Source organism: Panthera uncia, chromosome D1 (genome assembly GCF_023721935.1).
Source record: "Panthera uncia isolate 11264 chromosome D1, Puncia_PCG_1.0, whole genome shotgun sequence".
NCBI lineage: Eukaryota > Metazoa > Chordata > Mammalia > Carnivora > Felidae > Panthera > Panthera uncia.
The window spans coordinates 65,976,239-65,999,893 of NC_064808.1; the positions used below are offsets into that span (position 1 = coordinate 65,976,239).

At 33.2% G+C, this 23,655-nt stretch overlaps 1 protein-coding gene across 13 annotated transcripts in view; it reads right to left on the minus strand.

Annotated features, from left to right (window-relative positions):
- The window catches only part of PICALM (phosphatidylinositol binding clathrin assembly protein), a 101,434-nt gene that overhangs the window by 32,614 nt on the left and 45,165 nt on the right, over positions 1–23,655 (minus strand). For 9 of the 13 annotated variants that reach the window (XM_049620105.1, XM_049620063.1, XM_049620041.1 and 6 more), the window contains exons 5-13: positions 21,519–21,612; positions 18,241–18,352; positions 16,869–16,975; positions 14,836–14,877; positions 12,347–12,432; positions 10,159–10,282; positions 9,760–9,896; positions 7,306–7,409; positions 1,635–1,784 (exon numbers count right to left, since the gene is read on the minus strand). In XM_049620105.1, the coding sequence (XP_049476062.1) occupies positions 1,635–1,784; positions 7,306–7,409; positions 9,760–9,896; positions 10,159–10,282; positions 12,347–12,432; positions 14,836–14,877; positions 16,869–16,975; positions 18,241–18,352; positions 21,519–21,612 (956 nt within the window). The remainder of the gene's footprint in view (positions 1–1,634; positions 1,785–7,305; positions 7,410–9,759; positions 9,897–10,158; positions 10,283–12,346; positions 12,433–14,835; positions 14,878–16,868; positions 16,976–18,240; positions 18,353–21,518; positions 21,613–23,655) is intronic. The other 4 variants (XM_049620131.1, XM_049620113.1, XM_049620121.1 and 1 more) reach the window with 1 other exon arrangement.

The following is a 23,655-nucleotide window of genomic DNA, read 5'->3' on the forward strand; positions in this document are numbered from 1 at the left end:
TTAAAAAAAAAAAAAAAAAAAAAAAAAAAAGAAAACCTGATTCAAAGGATAACTCTAGTAACCCTGTATTACCAGGCAAATAAGGTACTATATTTCACAAATTTTGTAAAGAGTAACAGAATGTGAAATTTGGTTTCAACCATTTTTTATTTAATTTGTAATGAATTACAATGACATACAGGAATTACTGTAATTAATTATTATAATTTGGAGCTATAAGACTAGTTATATATAACTAGGGTACCTGCCTTGGAACTCTCTCAAATCTCCAACTATTGTTTTCTCGTCACCTCCCTTCTGCCCCATTAGCTATATAGAACAGAATGTTCAGAATATGGCCACATGATCTCTTTAGGGTACACAGATAACTTTCTACATGCTGCTTTAAACAAAGATTTAGGGGCGCCTGGGTGGCTCAGTCGGTTAAGCGTCTGACTTCGGCTCAGGTCACGATCTCAAAGTCTGTGAGTTCGAGCCCTGCGTCGGGCTCTGGGCTGATGGCTCAGAGCCTGGAGCCTGCTTCCGATTCTGTGTCTCCCTCTCTCTCTGCCCCTCCCCCATTCATGCTCTGTCTCTCTCTGTCTCAAAAATAAATAAAAACGTTAATAAATAAATAAATAAATAATTTTTTTTTAAAAAAAAACAAAGATTTAAATTTACATCACTTTAAGCTGTTTCTCTGAATTGAATAAAAGCAATTTCACCAACTTTTAAGGAGCGTTTATCATCTTTTTGGAGGTTCAAAAACATTAATTTCAGGTTAGTGTATATTCAAAAACTTACATTTTCCTGTATTAACTCTAGAATGAAATTCTACCATTTTATGGATTTTTATACCACAATTAAATGCAATTTAGTCAAGTTGTTTTTCATTTTCTACTTGTCATTTATCTCCAAGCTAACAATGAAGTGAAACCCTTAAGAATGGGACAGGGTGCCTGGGTGGCTGACTCGGTTAAACTAACTCTAGATTTCAGCTCAGGTCATGATATCAGGGTTTGTGAGCTGGGGCCCTGTATGGCGATGACAGTGCGGAGCTGTCTTGGGATTCTCTCTCTCTCTCTCTCTCTCTGCCCCTCTCCTGCTCATGTGCGCCCATGTGCTCTCTCTCTAAATAAACTTAAAAAAAACACAAAAGAATGAGACATACAGTATGTATTTATTTGAGACAATCTAAAATAGTACTATTCACAGTATTAAAAAAAAAAAAAAAAAGAGATAGCTACTAAGAGTGATTAACTACCCTCTCTCCCAAACACAGAGGGGGAAAAACAGAAGCATGCATAAACATGTTGGTAACTTTTAAGAGATGTTACCCTATAACCAACTCTTCGAATTAATAAAATGTGGCAAATGATGTTAGACAGCTTGAGCATCACACTAATATGATAGATAACAAAACACTAAAAAAAGCACAACTTCAAAGGAAATTTTCTTTCCTAAAAACTTGGATTAAATAAAATTAGGGATACTAGTGTTAATTTAAAAATCTCACTACATTAATGCTATTTATTTTAAAATTTGATATTAAAATCCAAAATTATTGCAGTGCCTTAAAAATAATTGATGAATACGTAAAAAATACTTAGGCAGTATAAACATTAATTGGAAAGAAAGGTTAAATTGTACTTTACCAACAAACATTTCATGAGTAGGTGTCCTAGTAGTAAAAGTGGATACATCTGAAGAAATGGGAAGGTGAACATCACCACTACTTTTTGTGAGGAAAGGATTTAAGCTTGGAATGGCATCATCAACAGCATCTACAGTAGCAGAGAAAGGATCTGTGCAGTCCAAGTGCATTACAGCAAAATGAAGAAAGGAAGTAAATTAATTAGTATTGCAATTAGTCAAAAGATGCAAAGTGAAAAATAGTAGCTATATTATTGTTTATTAATCTCAGTGCAAAATACCTAATCATCAACATCAAGATGGAAGAACTACATTTAATTATTTTAAAATGAATCCTCAGAAGAAAACATTTATGTATCCAATTAACGTTGGTAGCATACTAAGGATAGATCTGCTTTCCAACATCAGGAAGCAAATAGTTAAAAAAAGAGAAAGAAACAAAATGCATCTATAAAAGAGCCACCCACCCTGGACCATGTTCCCTGCCCTAGGTGGGAATGCATTGGTTTTCATGGCATAGCTATGTTTACTCAAATAACAGACATAAACAATCAATATGTGTGTGGTATTGAGTAAAATTTCAAAAACAAAGAGAATCAGGGGTCAAGGGGTATTTCTAACAGGTGGAGGTAACTCGTGTATAGGTTCAGAGGTAAGAAATTAAAAAATACAGATGAAAAGGTCTAATGATTTAGAAAAAGGAAAGGAATTTTAGAAAAATGAAGAACAGAGGCATGAGTGGTGGCCATGTAGTAAACTGGGAACTGCTCTGAAGGTCCAGTTAAGGATTCTAAAGCCAAATCATTAAGCCTTTAAACAATTTGCTGAAGGGACGCCTGGGTGGCTCAGTCGGTTGTTAAATGTCTGACTCTTGATTTTGGCTCAGGTCATGGTCTCACGGTTTCTAGGATGGAGGCCTGCGTGGAGCTCTGCACTGACAGTGCAGAGTCTCCTTGGGATTCGCTGTCTCCCTCTCTCCACACCTCCCCCATCTGCACTCTCTCTCAAAATAAACTTAAAAAATAAATAAATAAATGATTTGCTGAAAAATAACAAAAGTATTGTTCCATTAGAATAGTACAAAATATATATTATTACCAAATCCTACCCTAAAGTTATTTTTAGATCAGATAATTACTTTACCTATACCTCATTCAAGATAATCATCATTCTAATGATTGAAAGCCACTCATCCTACCTTAAGTAAACAAGGAGAGAAAAAATAAAAAGCAGCAGAAATACTTTTAACCTGTACTTCCTGTACTTTTAACCAGCAGCCTGTTCTTGCCTATCCTCGTCTAGTTTGTGATCCTCACTTAACAATGTAGTAAGCACTGTATTTTACCCTAAGACTGACAGAGTAAGACAGCAAAGGGCTTAAGGACCAGCTCATTCACTATAAGCATACTTTCCCTAAAGTCAATAAATTCAAATCCTACAACTGGTTAAAAAAGAATACCAAGAAAATATTGAGATCAGTGGCTTATACAGAATCTTTTTATGAAACTTTAATTTTTGTATTATTTTTTTGTATTTTGTATAATTATTTTCTAGGAATTAATCATTTTTACAGAACATCAATTCACACCCCAAAATAAAGTCCTACAAATGTATCAAAATTCATTGATGTAGTGTTCAAACTCATATGATCATGTTTAACATCTTTCCCACCCCTCCACTCCTGAATAAATGGAACAATGGATAGAAGAATCCAAAAAAGTAACTGAGAATTAAGAAGTAGAAAACAGATACAAGAAATGGGTTTTCTATACCAAAATAAAAATGTAATGATAACCAATCTAACTCCTTCCTGAGTAAGAAAGGAGATGCATTATGTTTACAGTTGATCAATTTGCTGTAAGTACTATTTTAAAATACTGAATAGTGGTATGGAGTTTTTGAAGTATATCATACATTGTTAGACTCAAAACATCTCTCTAGTTTTCCATGCCTTTGGCTATGAGAGAAGTCTTTCAAAAAAACACATTTTTCTATTACCAATCTATTGGTTTATGAGAAAAGACATGTTTGGGAAAAGTTGTTACTTATCTGCTACTCTAATGAATGCTTAAGTTTTACCTAAGTACTTATTATCAATCATCTTCTATTATATGAAACATCCTAGAGAAGAATATACAGAACCATGTAAAAATGCCGTATTTAGGTCAATCAGACAATAAGAAAAAAACAGTTCTTAATCTACTGACAAAACACGAGGTAATCTAGATGATGTTAATCTGTTAGTGAACACTATACTATCAATAATAAAAACAGGGCGCCTGGGTGGCTCAGTCGGTTAAGCATCCGACTTCAGCTCAGGTCATGATCTCACAGTTCTTGGGTTCAAGCCTCACGTAGGGCTCTATGCTGACAGCTGAGAGCCTGGAGCCTGTGTCAGATTCTGTGTCTCCCTCTCTCTCTGCCCCTCCCCTGTTTATGCTCTGTCTCTGTCTCAAGAATAAATAAACATCAAAAAAAAATTTTTTTAATAATAAAAACAAGTTCATTAAGATAAAAAAAACAATAATGTTTCAGCTATCCCAACTTAAACTTTATTTACCAGACTGGCAACTACTATAAATCCCCTAAACTTTTAAGAATAGTTTTTATCATCATTCATTTGACGGTTTAATTTTGTTACAACATTCAAAAACTAATCCAAAAAGTTGAGGATCAAAATAGTGCTGAGGTCCTAATACTGGATACCTACATTTACACAAAGACAAATGAGTTTTTCATATAGTGTTGTGTGTTTTGTGCCAGCTGTGAGTAAAGCAAATTAAACTTCAGAAAGGATAGTTCTTTTTTGCCTGAATTAAACTTTGAAATCTTGCTTAAAATATACAGCAGTGCATTGAACTGACAATATTGTATATTTTTAGATATGCTGTGACACTAAATTTTAAAGGTGATATAAACTTAAATATTCTCACCTATTAGTATTAAACACCAAGTGCTTGTTGAGACTCCAAACCATTTCTTGAAAAATCAAAGGCTCATTAATATATGCAATGAGGGGAACAGAAGAGCTTATGTTCTCTCATGTTCATTTTTTAGGTGGAATCTTAAATGCCTTTTATATAAACATGCAAACCTTACTTTAACTCTTTAACTCTACATTCCTAACTTATCTGTGGTGCTTGGGATAAGAACTAAGTTAATACCAATTCTGTTTTAAAAATACCAAATTTGTTATTTAAAACCATTTTTAGCAAATGAAAGCAAGAGAAACATAGAATAAGATCCTATCTTTGTTTTGCCACATGGTATAAAAGCAGCATGATGTAAAATGTCACATTATTTCAAATGTTTAGGTAAATGGTTAATTTCAAAAAAAAAAAAAATCTTTAACACTCTACTGTTATGATCAAAACATTTTATATACAGTTTAAGATTTATTTATCTTAGTCTAACTTTAATTTTAAAAATACAGTAAAAAATCTTAATCCGAATGTCCTCGATATAAAAAATACACTGAATTAAAAAGTATTGAAAGTCTTCACTTAAAACACTCTTCAGCTATCCAATTAGGCAGAAGCCAAAACTCTAAAATTATCACCAGCTCAGAAACCAAGTATCTTTATATGAAAGTCAAGACTAGATAGAATTCTTAAATTGAGAGGCTCATAGTAAAAATCACTGTCCTTTCCTCATATGTAATAAGCTTTTGGAAAAATAACAGTCAATTGCTATGGCCTCTGTTCCCACTGTACTTGATTTGTATTTTTAATACTTTTAACAGTCTCACTTGTACACAGAAAGCCTAATGTTAAAATATGAAGGAAATTTTGATGGAAATAATACAAAGAGTAAAATAACCTAAAACAGAAAACTAAAACTTGACTACATGTATTCCAACATACTGTTTTCAAAAACTGCTATGAAATAATTTCTTCTGGCAGGACATAAAACAATTCTTAGAGGCTGAAATTACTTGAAATTATTCTCCCACAATAATCATCTACCCACCTTCATGTAAGAGTTCAATAATCCCAAGCAGAAACTTTAACTTTTCATTATTAGAATTAACTATCCAAACAAAACAACTTCACAGTTCAGTTTCTTTGAAGTGTCCTATCAGTTCTCAATAAGCCTACTGTAAAATTTCTCACCTATTTTGAAAAACAACGTTCAGCCTTAACTTCGGAAAAAACAACTACACTGTTTTCTATAAAAGCGGGGGAGGGTGAAGCAAGTTAAAATTGTTTAAATGGACATGTCAATTCTATTAAACTTTTCTAAAACAATTCACAGTAAGCGGAAATTACGTGTGTAATTTTGCCGATTAAAAATCCTAAAATTAGGACTTATCATTGGGATATTAAGGAATTACTTTCAGATAAATAGTTCTAAAGTATTTATTGACTTTAAACTAGCTTACCATTTTTAGAAATTACTTCTTAATCATAAGATTTAGCTAAATTAAACTAATCTTCTAAGTTAGTTTTTTAATCAAGTCATGGCTCACAAAATTAGTGTAGAAATCTAGTGTTCTAGTGTTTCACTATTCCTGTTCCCTGCTGTATCTTGAACCAGAAAGAAGCTGTCCAGAAAAGAAAACATCCACTCATTCAAAAAACATTAAAAATCAAAGCATCTAGGCATTGATAATACAGCACTGAACAAAATATTTAAAAAGCCCTGCCTTCACAGAGATTATGTTCTATTAAACTAAATAGAGCCTTAAGAATTAACTATAAAAAATAATGAAACAAAAAAGTTAAGACTCCAATCATCAAAATATAGATGAAAAGTCTAGTTCACGTTAACATAAAAACTCACAACAATTAATTTATCTTGCTATGAGAGGTAAACTGATCAATTCAGATTTTACATGAGCAATGAAAATTTTAAGGTAGCTTGCCATTCTCTATAGTTCTGTAGACAGCATCCTCTCAGAATATCTCCCCTTTCTGTCCCAAATAATTTTTGAGTGTCTGTAAAATAATACATATATGCAAACAAAAGCACCAAAACCAAGCAAATGGAATCACTTGAAAACATATTATATGTCTAAGCAAACCTGCTTAAAAACTGACAGGGACTAGGCTCAATCCTTCAAAGATGCCAGGTCAATGATCACGATACAGTCACCTTAAGATCAAAGAACTACTCCAGGGCAGCAAACATTCCTATTGCTATTAGGGGAAAATTCTTTGAATACCAAAATCTTAATGATCTAAATTAAAAGCTGTAAATACAAGTAGCATAAAGTTTGTCATAACATTCCCAGTCAGAACACAGTTTATTGAGTAGTAACACTGTATGCGTTTTATTAGAATCTTATCATACATTTACATAGCACGAGTTTTCTTCCCCCATTAGTCATTTTATTTTCTATACCAAAAGCACAATAACCCTTATGCATTTTCTGATTATGGAATAGATATTCAACATTGAAAGAATGATTTCATACTTCAATATACATTGGGTCCTTCCTTTTCACCTTCATTAAAACCTCATTTCATAATTTAATTGAACAGAAATTCTAAAATTACATTTACAAATACATGAATGTCTTCAAGGAACAAAATTACCTTACTGCCATTTTAAATATGTTTAAAGTTCACACGTATCAAATGTAACCAAAAAGTACACAAATGAGTGAAACACTACAGAATGCAGATGGGAAAGGCTTACATAACAAATAAAGTAGAATTCATTAATGCTTACCTCCCCATGTACTTGCTACCTGAGAAGTAGATGGCATAGGAAGTACAGATGGGTGAAAAGTTGGCTGTTGTAAATCAAGCAGATCATTTGGTAGCTTTGATGTGCTAGAAAATATTTTGAAAAGATTATTTATTTATTTATTAGGTAAACCTTGCTGTATCGGCCACTCCCTTCTGTCCCAGTAAATAAAAACATTAAAAGTAAGAAAAGGCCCCAGTAATGTAAACCTCAAGAGGAGGAACAGTTTCAGCAAGGTAACAGTTGCATACCTTTAATATATACAACAGCATATCTATATTTATAGTAGCATATTTCTACGGAAGTCTGGAAAAAATATTCAAGTACCATATCTTAAATTTATATAGGATTCAAATAATTATACTGTACCCCTTTTGGAATGTATCAGTGACTCTCCTGGGAAAATACTGATTTCCTTACGGAAATGTACCTAAACAACATGATTCTGAAATATGAAACATTATGGCAATTTTAATTTTTTTAAGGAAATTTGTTTTCTTACTTTTAATCTTCAAAGAACTTCCATTATATTTGTAATACTAATCCCTCTAACAAAGCAAATTACCTGTTAATCTCACTTGCCCTGCTTCAATATCCAAACATATCAATAATACAGGAAAAAATTATACATGCATATATGATATAAACTTATAACAGAGCCACCCCATTACACAACTACAGGGGGCATTATTTACATGATATGTATGACTTTTATGTGATAAAGGAATAACAACTAAAAAAAGATACCAGAGGAGTGCCTGGGTGGCTCAGTCAGTTAAGAAGCCAACTCCTGAATTAGGCTCAGGTCACGATCTCATGGTTTATGGGTTTGAGCCCACGTCAGGCTCTGCACTGATGGCACAGAGCCTGCTTGGGATTCTCCGTCTCCCTCGCTCTCTGCCCCTCCCCAACTTGTACTCTCTCAAAAATAAACATTAAAAAAAAAATCACAGAGTTTCCATGAATTGAAGCATTGTGGACAAAACAACATACATCATTTTTAACTTATACTTACTCAAAAACAAAATGTCTCTTCGATGTAAAAAACAGTTTTACAGATAAATAAAAATATAAATGCATTTAGTACTTTGGGGGAGAAAAACAGAATAAGGCAATATGCATTCTGTTATAGGCTGTTAAGATCTGCCTTCAATTAGAATTAAAAAGGTAAAAACTAAGAGTGTGTTAAGTGAAGTAAAAAATAGCCAAATTAGTTCTTTATCTAATAATTTTTTTCATTCTTAAACATTCAGCATCTTTTCCATTTATTTCCCCTGAGACAGAGTTCTTTCTAAGGTGCTCAAGTGGGGACGTTTCATGGGTTCAAAGTTATTTTAATGGGGATTTAAAAAGGCAGCATGCCAAACAACAAGCAAAACAAATGAGAAAACAATAATTATAAAGTTGAAAGAAAAACACTAAATTCAACAAACATCTATTAAGACTTTAGGGAACAAGCAGCAACTAAGTAAGTTACATTGAATGATGACAGGTCTCAGGTGGGAGGGAAGACCTTCTAAGGATGAGCTAATAATAAAATAAACAGCAACAACAACAAAATCAAAGATATTGTTTAAGATTGTGTGCTTTAGTATAGGACTGTGCTAAATCTTATGCTAGCCACATGGCAGTCTGTTGGAAACAGAAAATCTTGGGCCTCACTTTATATCTACTGTATCAGAAACTCTGGGGGTGAGGTTCAGAAAGCTGTGGCTTTAGAATCTCTCCAGGTGATTCTGCTGCTTACTAAAGAATGAGAACCACTGACCTATACCATACAATACCTTATGTGGAAACAGGTTTAAAAAAAAAAAAAAAAAGATTAAGAAATAACAGCCAGGATTCAAACCAGAATCTGACTTCCAAACTTCTACTTTAAACCACTCTGAGGTAAAAGATAGGACAAATTTAAAATAAACCAATTATTTGAATTTTCCCGGAAATATTATTATTTCCATTATTAAATAGCTTCAATTATTGACACTGCAACAAGATTATTGATGTTGGCCTGGTAGGCCTCAATACCACAGAAATCTGACAACTAAACTCTTACGGTGTTCCAGAGTACGGAGTTTAACATAAGGCAATAAATAGACATGAAAGACATTTAATATCCAATGAAAGGATACTGTGAAATATATTACCATACCCTTATATGTACATATCCATATATATAAATGACACATCTGCCCCATAGATTACCCACTACATTCCAATTAGTATAAATTTGTAACTTAGCCATTTTCCATTTCCTAAATATGCAAGGTATATACTCTTAACATTTTATATTTAATTATAGCATTATCACCATTTATTAACACCACTGTGTGAACTTCTGAATATAAAATCATAAATTAAACTAAATTTGAAAAGCTCTTTCTATTAGAAGCCTTTAGATCTAAGTATTCAAAGGTAATCTTTACCTTCTCCACCTACCTGTTAGAAGAACTAGGGGTAGAAAATATGTCAATGGCTGGTGCAGTCATTATACCCCCTGCAGAGGTGGACACAGGAGAGGCTGCAGTTGTTAAAGAGGTATGAGGTTTCTTTGCAAGTTCTTTTAGGCGCTGTTCCTGTTGAGAAAGGGAACTAGCATAAGGAATCCAAAACCCAGATTTGTTTTATGGCCACTGGAAAAACATATTATCTAATTGTGTTCTGATAGCAGAAAGGTGTTCTTGGTTTCATCAGTCAGTCAATGTCAGGATAAAAAATCAGATCATTGAGTTTCACCCCATTTGGATAACTATCATTAAGTTAGTCTATTTAGAGGTTCCAATTCCTTTATGAACACCTGTACCTGCTTTTCCGAATAAAGAGAATGCAAACACCTACCTTTAAAGCTTTTAAACGAGCCTGTTCTTCCTCTAATGCTGCCTGCTTTTCCCTTTCATCCACTTTGGTTAGAGACAGGCCAGTGCTTGCCAGGGAAGAGACTGCGTTGGAAAGTGTTGTTGCCCTAGGAAATTGGACAAAGGTAATTTGGCTTTCTGCAACCTGGTTATAAAATGGTCTGGCAACACTGCCATGGATTGGTATTACAATTATGAATTTACCTTTTGGAGTAAAAATCAGTACTTCAGATAAAATATTCTACCTAGTGACCCACAGGATTATTAGCAATTAGCTAATTTATACAAATATTCCCTGCTTTTTAAATTGTTAGACTTTGGAAAGAGTTCACAATAAAGGTATGGGACACTGCTTCTTCCAAGCCCCAAGGAAGGGAACTAATGCAATTAGAAAAGAGTTCACATACTCCCAGGAAAGCCCTGATGGGTAAAATATATTGAATTTCTCACAGGAAATTGCTCCACTAATTTACAGCGTAGGTTTTGGCAGTACCACTACAGGAACACTAAAACATTAGTACCAGTAATAAATAATGTGTGTCTAGAGAGGTTTCCATTATAATAACACCCAAAGATGTCATTCCCGGAGGATCACAGGTTCCTTCAAAGACAGATCAATTTCATCAGTCCATCTGGCACCTCCTTTCTATCTGCTACCCTCTTGCCAAGCTAGAAGTTCCTTTCCAAACATAGTACACATGCGCAATGCATCACCATAGCAAGCCACCTCCTTCCCCTTATATCATACCATAAACCCCAACAACATATATTCCCGAATGTCAATTCTAGGCAATATGAACACATCTAGGAAGAGTTCTAACCTGAAGAACTACTACTCATGACCTTCACTCATTTTCCTTTTATCACACACCAATCATCATTAATTTATACTTTAAGCATACAAGTGGCAGAACTACTAATAATTTATGTAAAATCAATTTTTATAAAATACAACTCAGAAGACAAGGGAAGAGTAATACAGTTGTGATAGAAATGCAAGAAACCCAGCAAATTTTATGATAACAAAAGTATGAAGTTAAATCAATGTACCTCAACTACTTGGCCATATTTTTTATTTATTTCTTATATAAGTGCCACATAATTTGGCTTATGCTTCTAAAAACCTACTAGAAAAGTCAAAGAACAAATTTGGAATGAAAAAGTACTAAAATCCAGTAACATTTTCCTTTAAAAATTACTTAAATTCTGCCACCACAAATAAAGTTCTGAAACAAAAAAATCTAAAGAAAATGAAGGTTCTCATTACATTTTACAGAATTTTTTTTCATGCCATTAAAAGGAAATCTTCATAAAGAAACATGAGAATTACTCAAGTCACACTACCCAACATAAAACTCATGTTACAAAGTCAATATGAGATGAACCGTACTATTTTCAGTTTGCTAGGTTAACTGGTTTTAGTCTTGGAAATCCACTCAAAGCCCAACAGACTGATTAAAATATGTCAAATATCAATCCCATGAATTGGTATCAGAGAAAGATAATGATATTTGCTATCAGATATCCTAGGTTTGAGTCCCAGAATTACTACTGCACACTTCACTGGGCCACAGTGAGGGTTAATCAAATTTGTAGACAGGCATCTTATAAGTACAAGACACCACATGAATAAATGAATTATCACTTTTAAGAGAAATACTGACACTGTGAATACAGCTGTAAACCAAGTACTCTGTGTTATCATCTTAAGAGATGCTGACATCAAGGGGCAACTGGGTGGCTCAATTAGTTAAGAATCTGACTCTTGGTTTCAGCTCAGGTCATGATCTCATGATTTTTGAGATTGAGCCCTGTGTCTGCGCTGACAACGTGGAGTCTGCTTGGGATTCTGTCTCCCTCTCTGTGCACCTCCCTTGCATGCTCTCTTGCTCTCTCTCTCTCAAAATAAATAAATAAACATTTAAAAAGAGAGAGAGAGACAGAGAGATGCTGACTTCTATTGAAGATCAGGAACTATTCCAAGAATTTACATGTATTAACCCACCTAATCCTTGGTAGCAGCCCTACCAGGTAGATATCATTAAGTTCATTCTAATATATGATTAAATCAAGATAAGGCAAAGTTAAATGCCTTGACATTTAAAAGGCAGATTCATCAACTCTCTCAGGAACATAAAAACCTGCTCTTTGCCCTAGGAACAGTAATATACCTGCTTGCAGCTGTAGAATCTTTGATTTTCTTTCCTTCCAAGGAAGCTAAATGTTGTTCCAAAGCATCAAGTAGACTGCTGGGGGCCTAAAATTGTACAAATATTAAGATTTTCAGGATAAAGAGACCATTGGTCAAAACAAATTAAGTATCACCTAACATATGAGAGGAAAAAAATAAATAGGTATATTCCTCATGAATTAACAGTGGAGTTTTGTTTTTATTATGCTCTTATTTTTATTACATAAGCATGACCTAGTAAGGGGTATTAATAAACATAATCAAAAAAAATTGAGACTATGTAAACACGAAACATTAAAGAGTTCTTGCAAGTACTTTCATTAAATATATTAACTTATTTGAATTTTAAATAAAAACATACTCTTAAAAGCTAGACATATCGTTGGGACTGTTTCTGGTATTTTAGTAAGTACTTGAGTAAATCAAAGTGTGCAAAGATTATTTTTGAATAGTTATTGATAAATGAAACTACAGACCAGCATCAAGAAAATGCAAATTAAAATCACGATGAGATAAAATTTCTTAACCACTAGAATGGCTAACATTAAATAGATTAGCAACATCATATGTTGGTGAAGATATGAAACAACTGGAACTCTCATATGATGCTGGTCAAAGTTCATCTTAAAAAATGATCTGATTTTTTTTTTTTTTTATGAAGTTAAATATACATCTAGCTTAACTACCCAATTCCATTCCTAATTATTTATCCAAGGGACATAAAAAACTATCTCTACAAGAAAAGATTTGTTGAAGAATGTTTTAAGTAGCTTAATTTACAACAGTAAAAAATTACAAATAATCCAAAAGTCCATCATTTGGAAAATGGACAAACAAAATTGGGGTAAAAGTCACACAATGGAATACTATTCAGCAATAAAGAAGAATGAATATGAGCAATACATTCAATAATAAGGACAAAGCTCAAAACACTATGATGAGCAAAAGAAGCCAGATATAAGAATAAATACTTGCGTGATTCCATTTATATCACATTTAAGATCTAATAAAATTATGCTATTAGAAATCACATCAGTAATTTGTGTTGGGGACTAGGGAAGGACCAGAAGGGGCCATGAGAATTGCGGTGATAGAACTGATTTAAATACTGAATGGTATGCTGGTAACACAAATGTTAATTATCAAGCTTCACTGAAATGGATACTTCACTCAATTTTGTTTTAAAAAGAAAGACTGGGGCGCCTGGGTGGCGCAGTCGGTTAAGCGTCCGACTTCAGCCAGGTCACGATCTCGCGGTCCGTGAGTTCGAGCCCCGCGTCGGGCTCTGGGCTGATGGCTCGGAGCCTGGAGCCTGTTTCCGATTCTGTGTCTCCCTCTCTCTCTCTGCCCCTCCCCCGTTTATGCTCTGTCTCTCTCTGTCCCAAAAATAAATAAATAAATAAATGAATAAATAAATAAATAAATAAAAAGAAAGACTGGCCTTTAAAGACTATATATCAAATCTCAACTTAATATGAAAAGCTAGTTACTTTCAAAAGGAAACGTTTTCAGTCAGTTGAAAAGGAATTGTCCCCTATCTTTAAGTGAAACAAATGCATCAGGAGCATTTACTTGCCCCAAATATTCTTTAGGATTTGAGATAAAGAGTTACTGGATCGTAGGCATCTAAATCTCTCCACCAATTATGACTTCAACAATTTCCTTCATTCAGTGTTTTCCCTCTACATGCAAAACCTTAGTATAAGAAAGATACAGTAGAAAACCAATTAAAGCCAAAAATATTAGATTATAATATTAACTTCTATATTGAAAAGAGAACACATGTATACCACTTCCCAATCCCAACATAATGTCTGCTAAGACTCCCAAAGACACTAGTATTATCTTCATTTTACAAATAAACAACCTGAGACAGTGAGAATTAAATAACTTGCCCAAGATCACTTGTCTGATACACAGCAGGAGCCAACAAAGGGTCTTTGGTATACATGACTTGAAAGTCTAGATATTAAGTACTATGCTACAGAATCCTTAATTAAAACCAGGCATTTGATGGGGTGCCTGGGTGGCTCAGTCAGTTAAGCATCCGACTTTGGCTCAGGTCATGATGTTATGGCTTGTGGTTCAAGCCCCGCGTCTGGCTCTGTGCTGACAGCGTGTAGCCTGGAGCCTGCTTCAGATTCTGTGTCTTCCCCTCTCTTTGCCCCTCTCCCGCTCTGTCTCTCTCTCAAAAATAAACATTTTTTAAAAGTTAAAAAAAAAAAAAAAGGCATTTGAACTGTACACATTAAAGGAAATCAACTAAAGGAATGGTATAGTAATGGCTAGCTCCACCAACATAAGAAATGAGATCATAATGTTAGAAGTCAGCAATATATGTTCGAATCTGTCATGAAAAATCACACCAATCCCTTAACAGTAGTAACTGCATATTATTCATCTTTGTACCGTTCACACCTAGCAATACATATAGCAGACAGTGAAATGATATTATAACCATACACTTACCTGTGAAAGGTCTGGTATATCACCTCTGTCAATTCCAACTTGCTGTAAAAAGAAGCAGCATTGTACTTAACAAAATTATAATAAAAAATAAAAATTTAGAAAATGACATTATGGCTAGTACCACGAACAATATTCTAGATTGACTTCTTTAAAATCAGAAGACTATTTAATCTCCAGAGGGATCATTCACTATTTCCATGGGCTTAGATGTTATTTACATGGTTCTAAAAGTTGTAAAAGGAGAAGAACCAGAGTTGGAAATCCAATTAAGAGTATCCACATCTTCTGAGCACCTAATACTTAAGCTACCTTGTCACAATCTAAAAAAATCCATCACTTTTATGTGTCATATGACAAAAAGACTACAGCAAGAAAGACAAAGGCTGACCATGAACAAGTTTCCTGGGGCATAAAAAAGAAGTTAAGGAACAAATTTGAGGATAAGGACTTTGTCTTTCTACATAAAGTATGCTTTTCCTGGCAATCACCACAGATAACAGTTTTTAAAACCCATGTTCATGCAAGTAGACCAGGTTTTATACAAATGCCAAGTGATCTTCCAACCAGGATATAACTATCTACACAAACCAATTCTAATACACTTTCTTAATGTTCGGGCATTAGGCAATTTCCAGCAAAAATGATAAAAACCATTCATACTTTTCTCGTGACCAAATTAAAAAACTTTTTTCCCTTCCTGTGGTTATGTTTCATTTTCTAATCATCCTCTCTTCCTTTCCACAGTTCGAGGGCAACTCCCAGAATGGTATCAGAAAATTTGACAGAATAATCCATACTAAGATCTTAATAGCTTATCACTAACTGATATACATGAGTCCCCTCCAAACACATTTGAAAAGGTTACTTGTACCTTTACTCAAAGGACTAAGGTCTCATAATGAAACTGCAACCCAAAGACAAAGACAGCCTCATGAAAGAATATTTTATTCCTCAGATCACACAGAGTAAATGGTCTATTTCATCTCAGACCAGAATTTACCAGAAGGTAAATAAAGGCTTAAAACTTAAGTCAGTAACTATAACTATCAAACGCAAAGAACATAAGAGGCCAAAGGGAAAAGTCAGAAAACTAAAACATTTAAAGAATTTACTGAAAACACAGTGTAAACACTACCTTTTTCTTGTTTTAGTATATGACTAACCCTAAAAAAATGGAAAAAATACATTGATCTCTTGAGGGATACTTTAAATCCAATATAAACTTCAGTAGATTTCATAAGATAGCTAACATAAAGCTCTTTTTTTCAAAAGGTCTTATGATGCTGTTTTATTTCATCTGCTAGAGAATGAAATATCACTATGGTAATAGAGCTAGAATCACCAACTTGCAAGTTCCAGATTAACTACTTTGATATAATTGATAAATGATAGTCATCTTCCAGAATTATCCTAAGGTACAGGAAGGGAAAACAAAAACACTTTGAGAGTTGCCTCTGTGCAAGCAAGATAGTGCCTTCTATGATCATTTCAGAAAATTATTTAAACAGATTTATAAAATTAGACTGTTCTACAACCTACATTCATGGTGTTCATAATCAATGACAAACAATAAATACACTAAATTCACTTCTGTGGGGTAATGAAACATTGTGGACCATGTGATTCTAGCTGCAAATCTCAGTGGAAGAAAGAGACTTGTACTCACACTGAAAATTCTCTACCATATAATAAGATAAATATGCTAAAATATATGGCTAATGCCAAACACAAAATTCTATTGCACCACTGTGTGCCACCTTCCTTATTTTAGCGAGAAATAAACAATTTAAAAATGGATTACGTTTCAATATTCAATACTGAATTAAGTATGTAAGATATATCTTAGTCAATACCATATCACATTCATAACTAACAAAGAATTCAATATAGTATATGGATATGACTGAATATATACTTTATTTATTATATTTAAGATGTGACTTTCATTTGGATAATGACTTATTTCTCTAAAATCTATACTTAAAGACAAAAAAAGCAAGTTAAAAGACCTAGTTAACTTAAGGACAGTTTACCTCTGCAACTTTGAGAAACTCTGAGATTCTTGTCATCCTAGTCAGGAACTTCTTATAGATGTCCAGACCTTCTTTGCATTGGTTCTTTTTCATATCAAAATATTTTTCTGCCAAAGGTAAATGTAAAAATACTTTTATTCACATCAAAAGAGAAAATTCAAAAGTGAAAACAAGTAATAGCTCCAAAGAGATCATATAGGTGTCTCAGAGAACAAACTCACCCTACAGGAAAAATGTCAGTGTTAAATTAGCTGAGATATTTAAATTGAATTAATACAGAGATGCTATATTAAAAACAGAAAAATCATTTGACTTCACTCATATTACTAGTTTGTTCTATAATATTTCTATAATTTTTATTAACACATTATACTTTTTTCCATTCCAAATATTCTTACTTTCAAATATTCTTACTAATAATGTATTAACATATACTACTTCCAAATATTCTTCTTCCAAATATCCTTACTAATAATATATTAACATATTAATAAAGATAGCAACTTTACCATGTCCAAATGTCACCTGGAAAGCTTATTTAAACTTATTATATGAACAGCAATAAAGAACTTAATTTATAAGTAATTGTAGGGTGACTGACTCCCAAAATTATGTAGAAACCTTCCATTTTTTTGTGAAAAAAATAATCCCAATTTCCCTATCTTCACAGAGTAAAGCATCCCTAAATAAGTTTGTGAATAAGCCTATAAACAGCAAATTTAAATAATTTTTTTAAGTGAGGAGGGGAGGGAAAACAAGCACATTGGAGTGAACACACTGTGGACATCTGAGACCGATACTTAGGCACTCTTTACAGACTGTTACTCATCTACTCCATCCAAATCCCACAGGAAAAAAGGATCATTTCTAGGCAAAATTAAATAACTAGGAATACACACATTCCTAAAATGCCTCAAAAGTAAAAGGCATCCTAAAAAATAAATTTTTAATCCATTTAAAATAATTATCAATTTTAAAATTAGGCCTAGAAAAAATCTATCAATTTTATAATTACAAAATTGTGACGAAGTAAATTGTGAGGAAGTAAGATTCTTCTGGGAGAGAAAATAACTTTAACTTAATTTTAAAGGGATCTTTATATCTCTAAAAATAATAAAACTGACATAAAAAAACATAAAGATATATCTACAAAACAAGTTCATCCAGCTGAACATTCTAGTTGTAAAAATAAGTATTTAATCTCTTAGCACGCGTAACTAGAAATAAAATCTTTTCTCCAAATAAATTGTTACAATCAATGAATAGCCCAAGGAGTGGTTAGGCAGCTCAAAGTAACAACTCAGACAACAATATTTATCCATATGACACAAGATAAAAAAAATAAAATGTATTCAGCTACAACAATATTTACCCAACAGGTTAATAATTCCTTCATTGTATGCTGCAAACAGTCTAATGGCATCTTTGAACAGGAGCATGAAGGCAGCATTTATTACCCCATTTGTAAGTTCATTGCTATTAACCTAGGAAAAAATTAGAAAAAAAGATGAACTAATCTTAATCTTTTAAATGACAGTGACTTCCTTCAAATTAAAATACAGTAAATGCAAATATTTAGGTGTATTAGAGAAAAATACATTTATTTCTTTCAGAGTTACATCCAAATAGTGCAAAAATGTGCCTAAGAGCTCAGATTTATGTAAAAGCCACAAACAAAAATTCTGTAACATTCAATGTAATTCAGAAGTAAGTCATAAAGAAAAAAAATCCCCTCTTTCGAAATTCCTAGGCAATCACCAAGGCACAAAGCTAAGCTAGGTAGAAGAAATGTATTTTTTTTTAAATATACCTTTTTCCACTATTATAAACAAACTTACCTTCAAAATGGTTATGATATTTCTATTTCATATGGTTATCTGGGAGAATTAAATGATACACTGATCGTAAGGAGCTTAGGACAGTACCTTACACATAAAGAATCAATAGTATTATTACTAAATATGCTGTAACAAAAAGCCAGCACCTATTTATCTATCAAGAATACAGGAAAACCTTTAGTTTTATCTCAAGAAATGAAATCAAGAAGATAAACCAATGAACTTTAAGTTCTTTTTTAGATTACACAAATAACTACTACATGAAAATTCATTTTTTGGTATAGAAAAACATAAGCACAAAGTTAAATGGTAAACAACACATTGGTCAATACATGCAAAATATCTAACAAGGTTGACTTCCACTGTAGACAATCCTAATAATAAAGCAAATGACAAACAATTCACAATATACAGTTAGTAACATGTGAGAAGACCTTCAATTATCAAGTAAATTAAAATATAATAATCAATTAAATCACTAAACTATCCTTTCTTGAGCACCAGATTGGTAGATACCAAAATAATCAAAACCAAGCTATTATTCAATGCCAACAAGGATGAAGAAAAAGAGGTACCTGTTGACAAGTGACTAGGTTTAAGCCTTCTGTAATGTAAGTTAGCAATATTTATTAAAAATTTTAATGTTTATGGGAATACAAGCTGGTGCAGCCATTCTGGAAAACAGTATGGAGGTTCCTCAAAAAACTAAAAGTAGAACTCCCCTAATACCCAGCAATTGCACTACTAGGCATTTATCCACGGGATACAGGTGTGCTGTTTCGAAGGGACACATGCACCCCCATGTTTATAGCAGCACTATCGACAATAGCCAAAGTATGGAAAGAGCCCAAATGACCATCGATGGATGAATGGATAAAGAAGATGTGGTATATATATACAATGGAGTATTACTCGGCAATCAAAAAGAATGAAATCTTGCCATTTGAAACTACCTGGATGGAACTGGAAGGTATTATTCTAAGTGAAATTAGTCAGAGAAAGATAAAAATCATCTGACTTCACTCATATGAGGACTTGAAGACCAAAAAAGATGAACATAAGGGAAGGGAAACAAAAATAATGTAAAAACAGGGAGGGGGACAAAACAGAAGAGACTCATAAATATGGAGAACAAACTGAGGGTTACTGAAGGGCTTGTGGGAGGAGGGATGGTCTAAATGGGTAAGGGGCATTAAGGAATCTACTCCTGAAATCATTGTTGCACTATCTGCTAACTCATTTGGATGTAAATTTTAAAAAATAAAAAATAAAAAAAAATTTTTTTAAGTTTATGTTCTTTGATCCACCAAATTCTTTTTCTAGGCATTAAACTTATGGAATCAGGTTTATAAGTATGTAGATACACACATTAACACACACAGTATTTAGTGTATCCCTCATCTTTTTTTCCCATTCATTTTCTGTATTGAAAAAAATCAGAAAAATTCTAAATCTCTGTCAATAGGAAGATTGTTACATACAGTGAAGGACAACACAGACCATGAAAACACATAATTTTATAAAGCATTCACAAAATACTAAGTGAAAAAAGTTTCATGGTTGAATCCTCTAATAAAAACCAAAATGAAGCATAATAGTTACATTAATCCCCTACATCCTCCACACTAGGGATCCACAACTGTTTTTTGTAAAGGGCCTGAATCTGAGTACTTTAGACTCTGCAGGCCTGATAGTCTCCATCACAACAACTCAAATCTGGTTATTACATCAAAAAAGCATCCATAGACAATACCAGTGAGCCCCGCTGTAGTCTAACAATACTATTGTAGAAACTGAATTGAAATTCCAAGTAATTTTCACCTGTCAAAAATATTTTTTTATTGTTCCAACCATAAAAAAAAATATAAAAATCATTCTTAGCTCACAAGCCATACAAAAACAGGCAGCAGGCCATAGTTTGATACAATCTGTCCTAGATGGAAGCATCTACAGAATTCATTCATTGAATGTTTCCTGAACATACACTCTATGTGCCACATATGCCTTGACAATGGAGACACAGTAGAGAAAAAGCAGACCTGGTCCCTGCCCTCAGGAAGTTAAAGACTACCAATTAATAGCAGAAATAAAAGAAAAAAATCTATTTCATCATGAAATTGTCAGTTTCATTCACTAACTTGCACTTATAAGCTCTAAAATAAAATATCTAAAGATAGATGCCTCCAAAAAGAACAAACTTGAAAATGCTAACACTTAACATATTAATAATATGTTAACAAATTACATGTTAACATATTAACAATAACATATTAACAAACGACAAAGCTGGCAACCTAGTTTAAAAAATGATCATTAAAACAAAAATTCCAAGGAACACATTGCTCTTTGACAACAACTATATATATAACAAGCTGTTGTAAGTGTATTTGAACTTCACTGTATTTGTTAACTGTCATATTCTGAGTTCTACGATATAGAGAAAAGTGAAATATTAAGTGGTTTATTCATAAAGAAAATCTTTACACATTTTTAAAATCTAAAAACCTTTATCAAAATACATTTTCAGATCAATTGCTTCATCTCTCCCTCACTTTCTTTAGCTTGGTATACCCTCTAATTCTAGAGCTAGAGAAACACTACCAAAGAAATTAGAGTAAATCTTTAAAAATCATATAAATACCAAGTAATCCGATTTGGGACCACATTTATAGAAAATCCTTAGCCAAACAAGATATTAGTATGAAAAAACTAGGGTCGATGGAAACTTGAGAATAAAGACTCTGACCAATTCTAATAATACATATTTTTTAAATCTTAAATTTTTATAAAGTCATTTGTGTATTCAACTTACATTAAAATCAAGAAGGGCATCCATCTGATTTTGAATAATTGGTACAGTTTTAAGTAGTTTTTCTGTGTTCATTGTTCTCATCACACCATCAGCCCTATTTTAGAAAAAAAAAGAACAAACTGAATTTGTTATTAAATCTATATTTTAAGCTCTCATTTGGTTCCCTATTTAAAGAAAGAACAAGTTGCTATGAAACATCACATGTTTTTAAGTCATTATTGAACCTGAAACCTCCAGCAAAAGACATACAGGAAAAACAAAAACAGGAAACACTGTTATGTCCAACATTGAGGAGCTTAAAAAAAAAAAATAAAAAAGGTGTAAAAATATGAGACATAAAAGCATACATTAGAGTCAGGTTTATTGCGTATTTTTCACATGAGGAAACCATCTGATCCTCACACTACTCATATGTAAAGGGCAGTTCTACAATTTTTTTAATTGGAAAAAAAGAAATCATTTGCCTCAAATCACTAAACAGGACATGATGAGCCAGCAACTAAACTCAAGTCTTGGTAAGCACTGCTTTATTTAAGGCATTTTATTCATGACTCAAACAGCAAGACTTGTAAGCCAGAATATTATAACTAAAATTGTTTTATTACAAAATAAAGTCCAATTTTACCAAATCATTTTTAATCCAGCCATTAAAATATGTGATACTTAAGACGAATGTTTTTTAATAAAGTATTCTGTTAAAAGTCCCAAAATAGATTTCTTTAAATATTATTGCTTTGGGGCGCCTGTGTAGCTCAGTCGGTTGATCACCTGACTTCGACTCAGGTCATGATCTCACGGCTCATGGGTTCTAGCCCCTGTCTCGGGCTCTGTGCTAACAGCTCAGAGCATGGAACCTGCTTCAGATTCTGTGTCTCCCTCTCTTTCTGCCCTTCCCCTGCCCACACTCTCTCTCTCTCTCAAAAATAAAATAAAACATTTTTTAAAATTTAAAAAATAATAATAAATAAATTTTGCTTTAGGTATTTCTAAAAATAGATACAAGAAATATTAACAGTACCAATATAAAGAATTTTACAACAGTGGTACCAAAAACACTAGATAAGAGGTACCTGGGGCTAAAGTACACAGTGACCATCAGGCTCCATACTAAGGGCTTGATGTATGTTTTTCAAATCCTTACAAAAATTATATAGATAGACTTCTCCCATTTTGTAGATGATCAAGTTCTATGATCAGTGAGATTATATGACTGTCTAAAGTCAGAGAACTACTGGGTGGCAGGGTCATTATGTAAATCCAGATGTAATAGACTCTAAAAGAGTGCTGTTAATAACCCTTTGTGAGAGTAACCATCACTTCTTAAAAGTGTGTAGGCTTTCCCTAATTTACAAATGACCTACTTACTTATAAATAGCCACTCTACTCTGAGCCACTACCCCTTCAATCATAACCCCAGATACCAGAAAAACAATTAAGCTATGAAAATCAACAATAGTGTTTTGCAAGACAAAATCACGTTTAAAGAACAAACACTGGACTGCCTTAGGTAGGCAACCATTATCAGCCTTAGTCCAACAATTCTCTCCAATAAGAAGTGTTAACCCATGGATGCCTGTTTCCCCTCCAAGTACTATACTCCACTGGTTGGTACCAGCTAATGCAGTTTGGCATAAGGACACCACTTGCTCTTCACAACCATTTTTTCGTTCTCATACACCTCACTCTAATTTGATCAGTCTCCTTTTAGTCTCCCTCCTCTCCTTGCTGAAGTTATTTTTGACCTGCTGGTCATTTCCTCTTTACCACAGAAGACCTGAATACTGGCTCAATTTTTCTTGGTTGATTTCAACATCTACATGGACAACCAATGCAAAATTTTAATCTCAAAGTTCCTTGACTAAAGATCCTATTCCTATGGTCAGATCATGACCTCACTGTCCCCAGAAACCACATTACCCCTACCCCACCACCAATATGAAAAAAGATAAAATTTATACATCTTATCCTATGACAATAACCTCCCAGCTGCCTTGGTCAAGTATCACCAAGGCAAAACTATTTGACTTCATCATAAACTTGAATGTTTCAACTTCTACCACTATCCTTCACATTTTTACTTCCTTCATCTAGCTTAGAATTCCACAGATCATTATTGTGATAATTACCTTCCAAATAC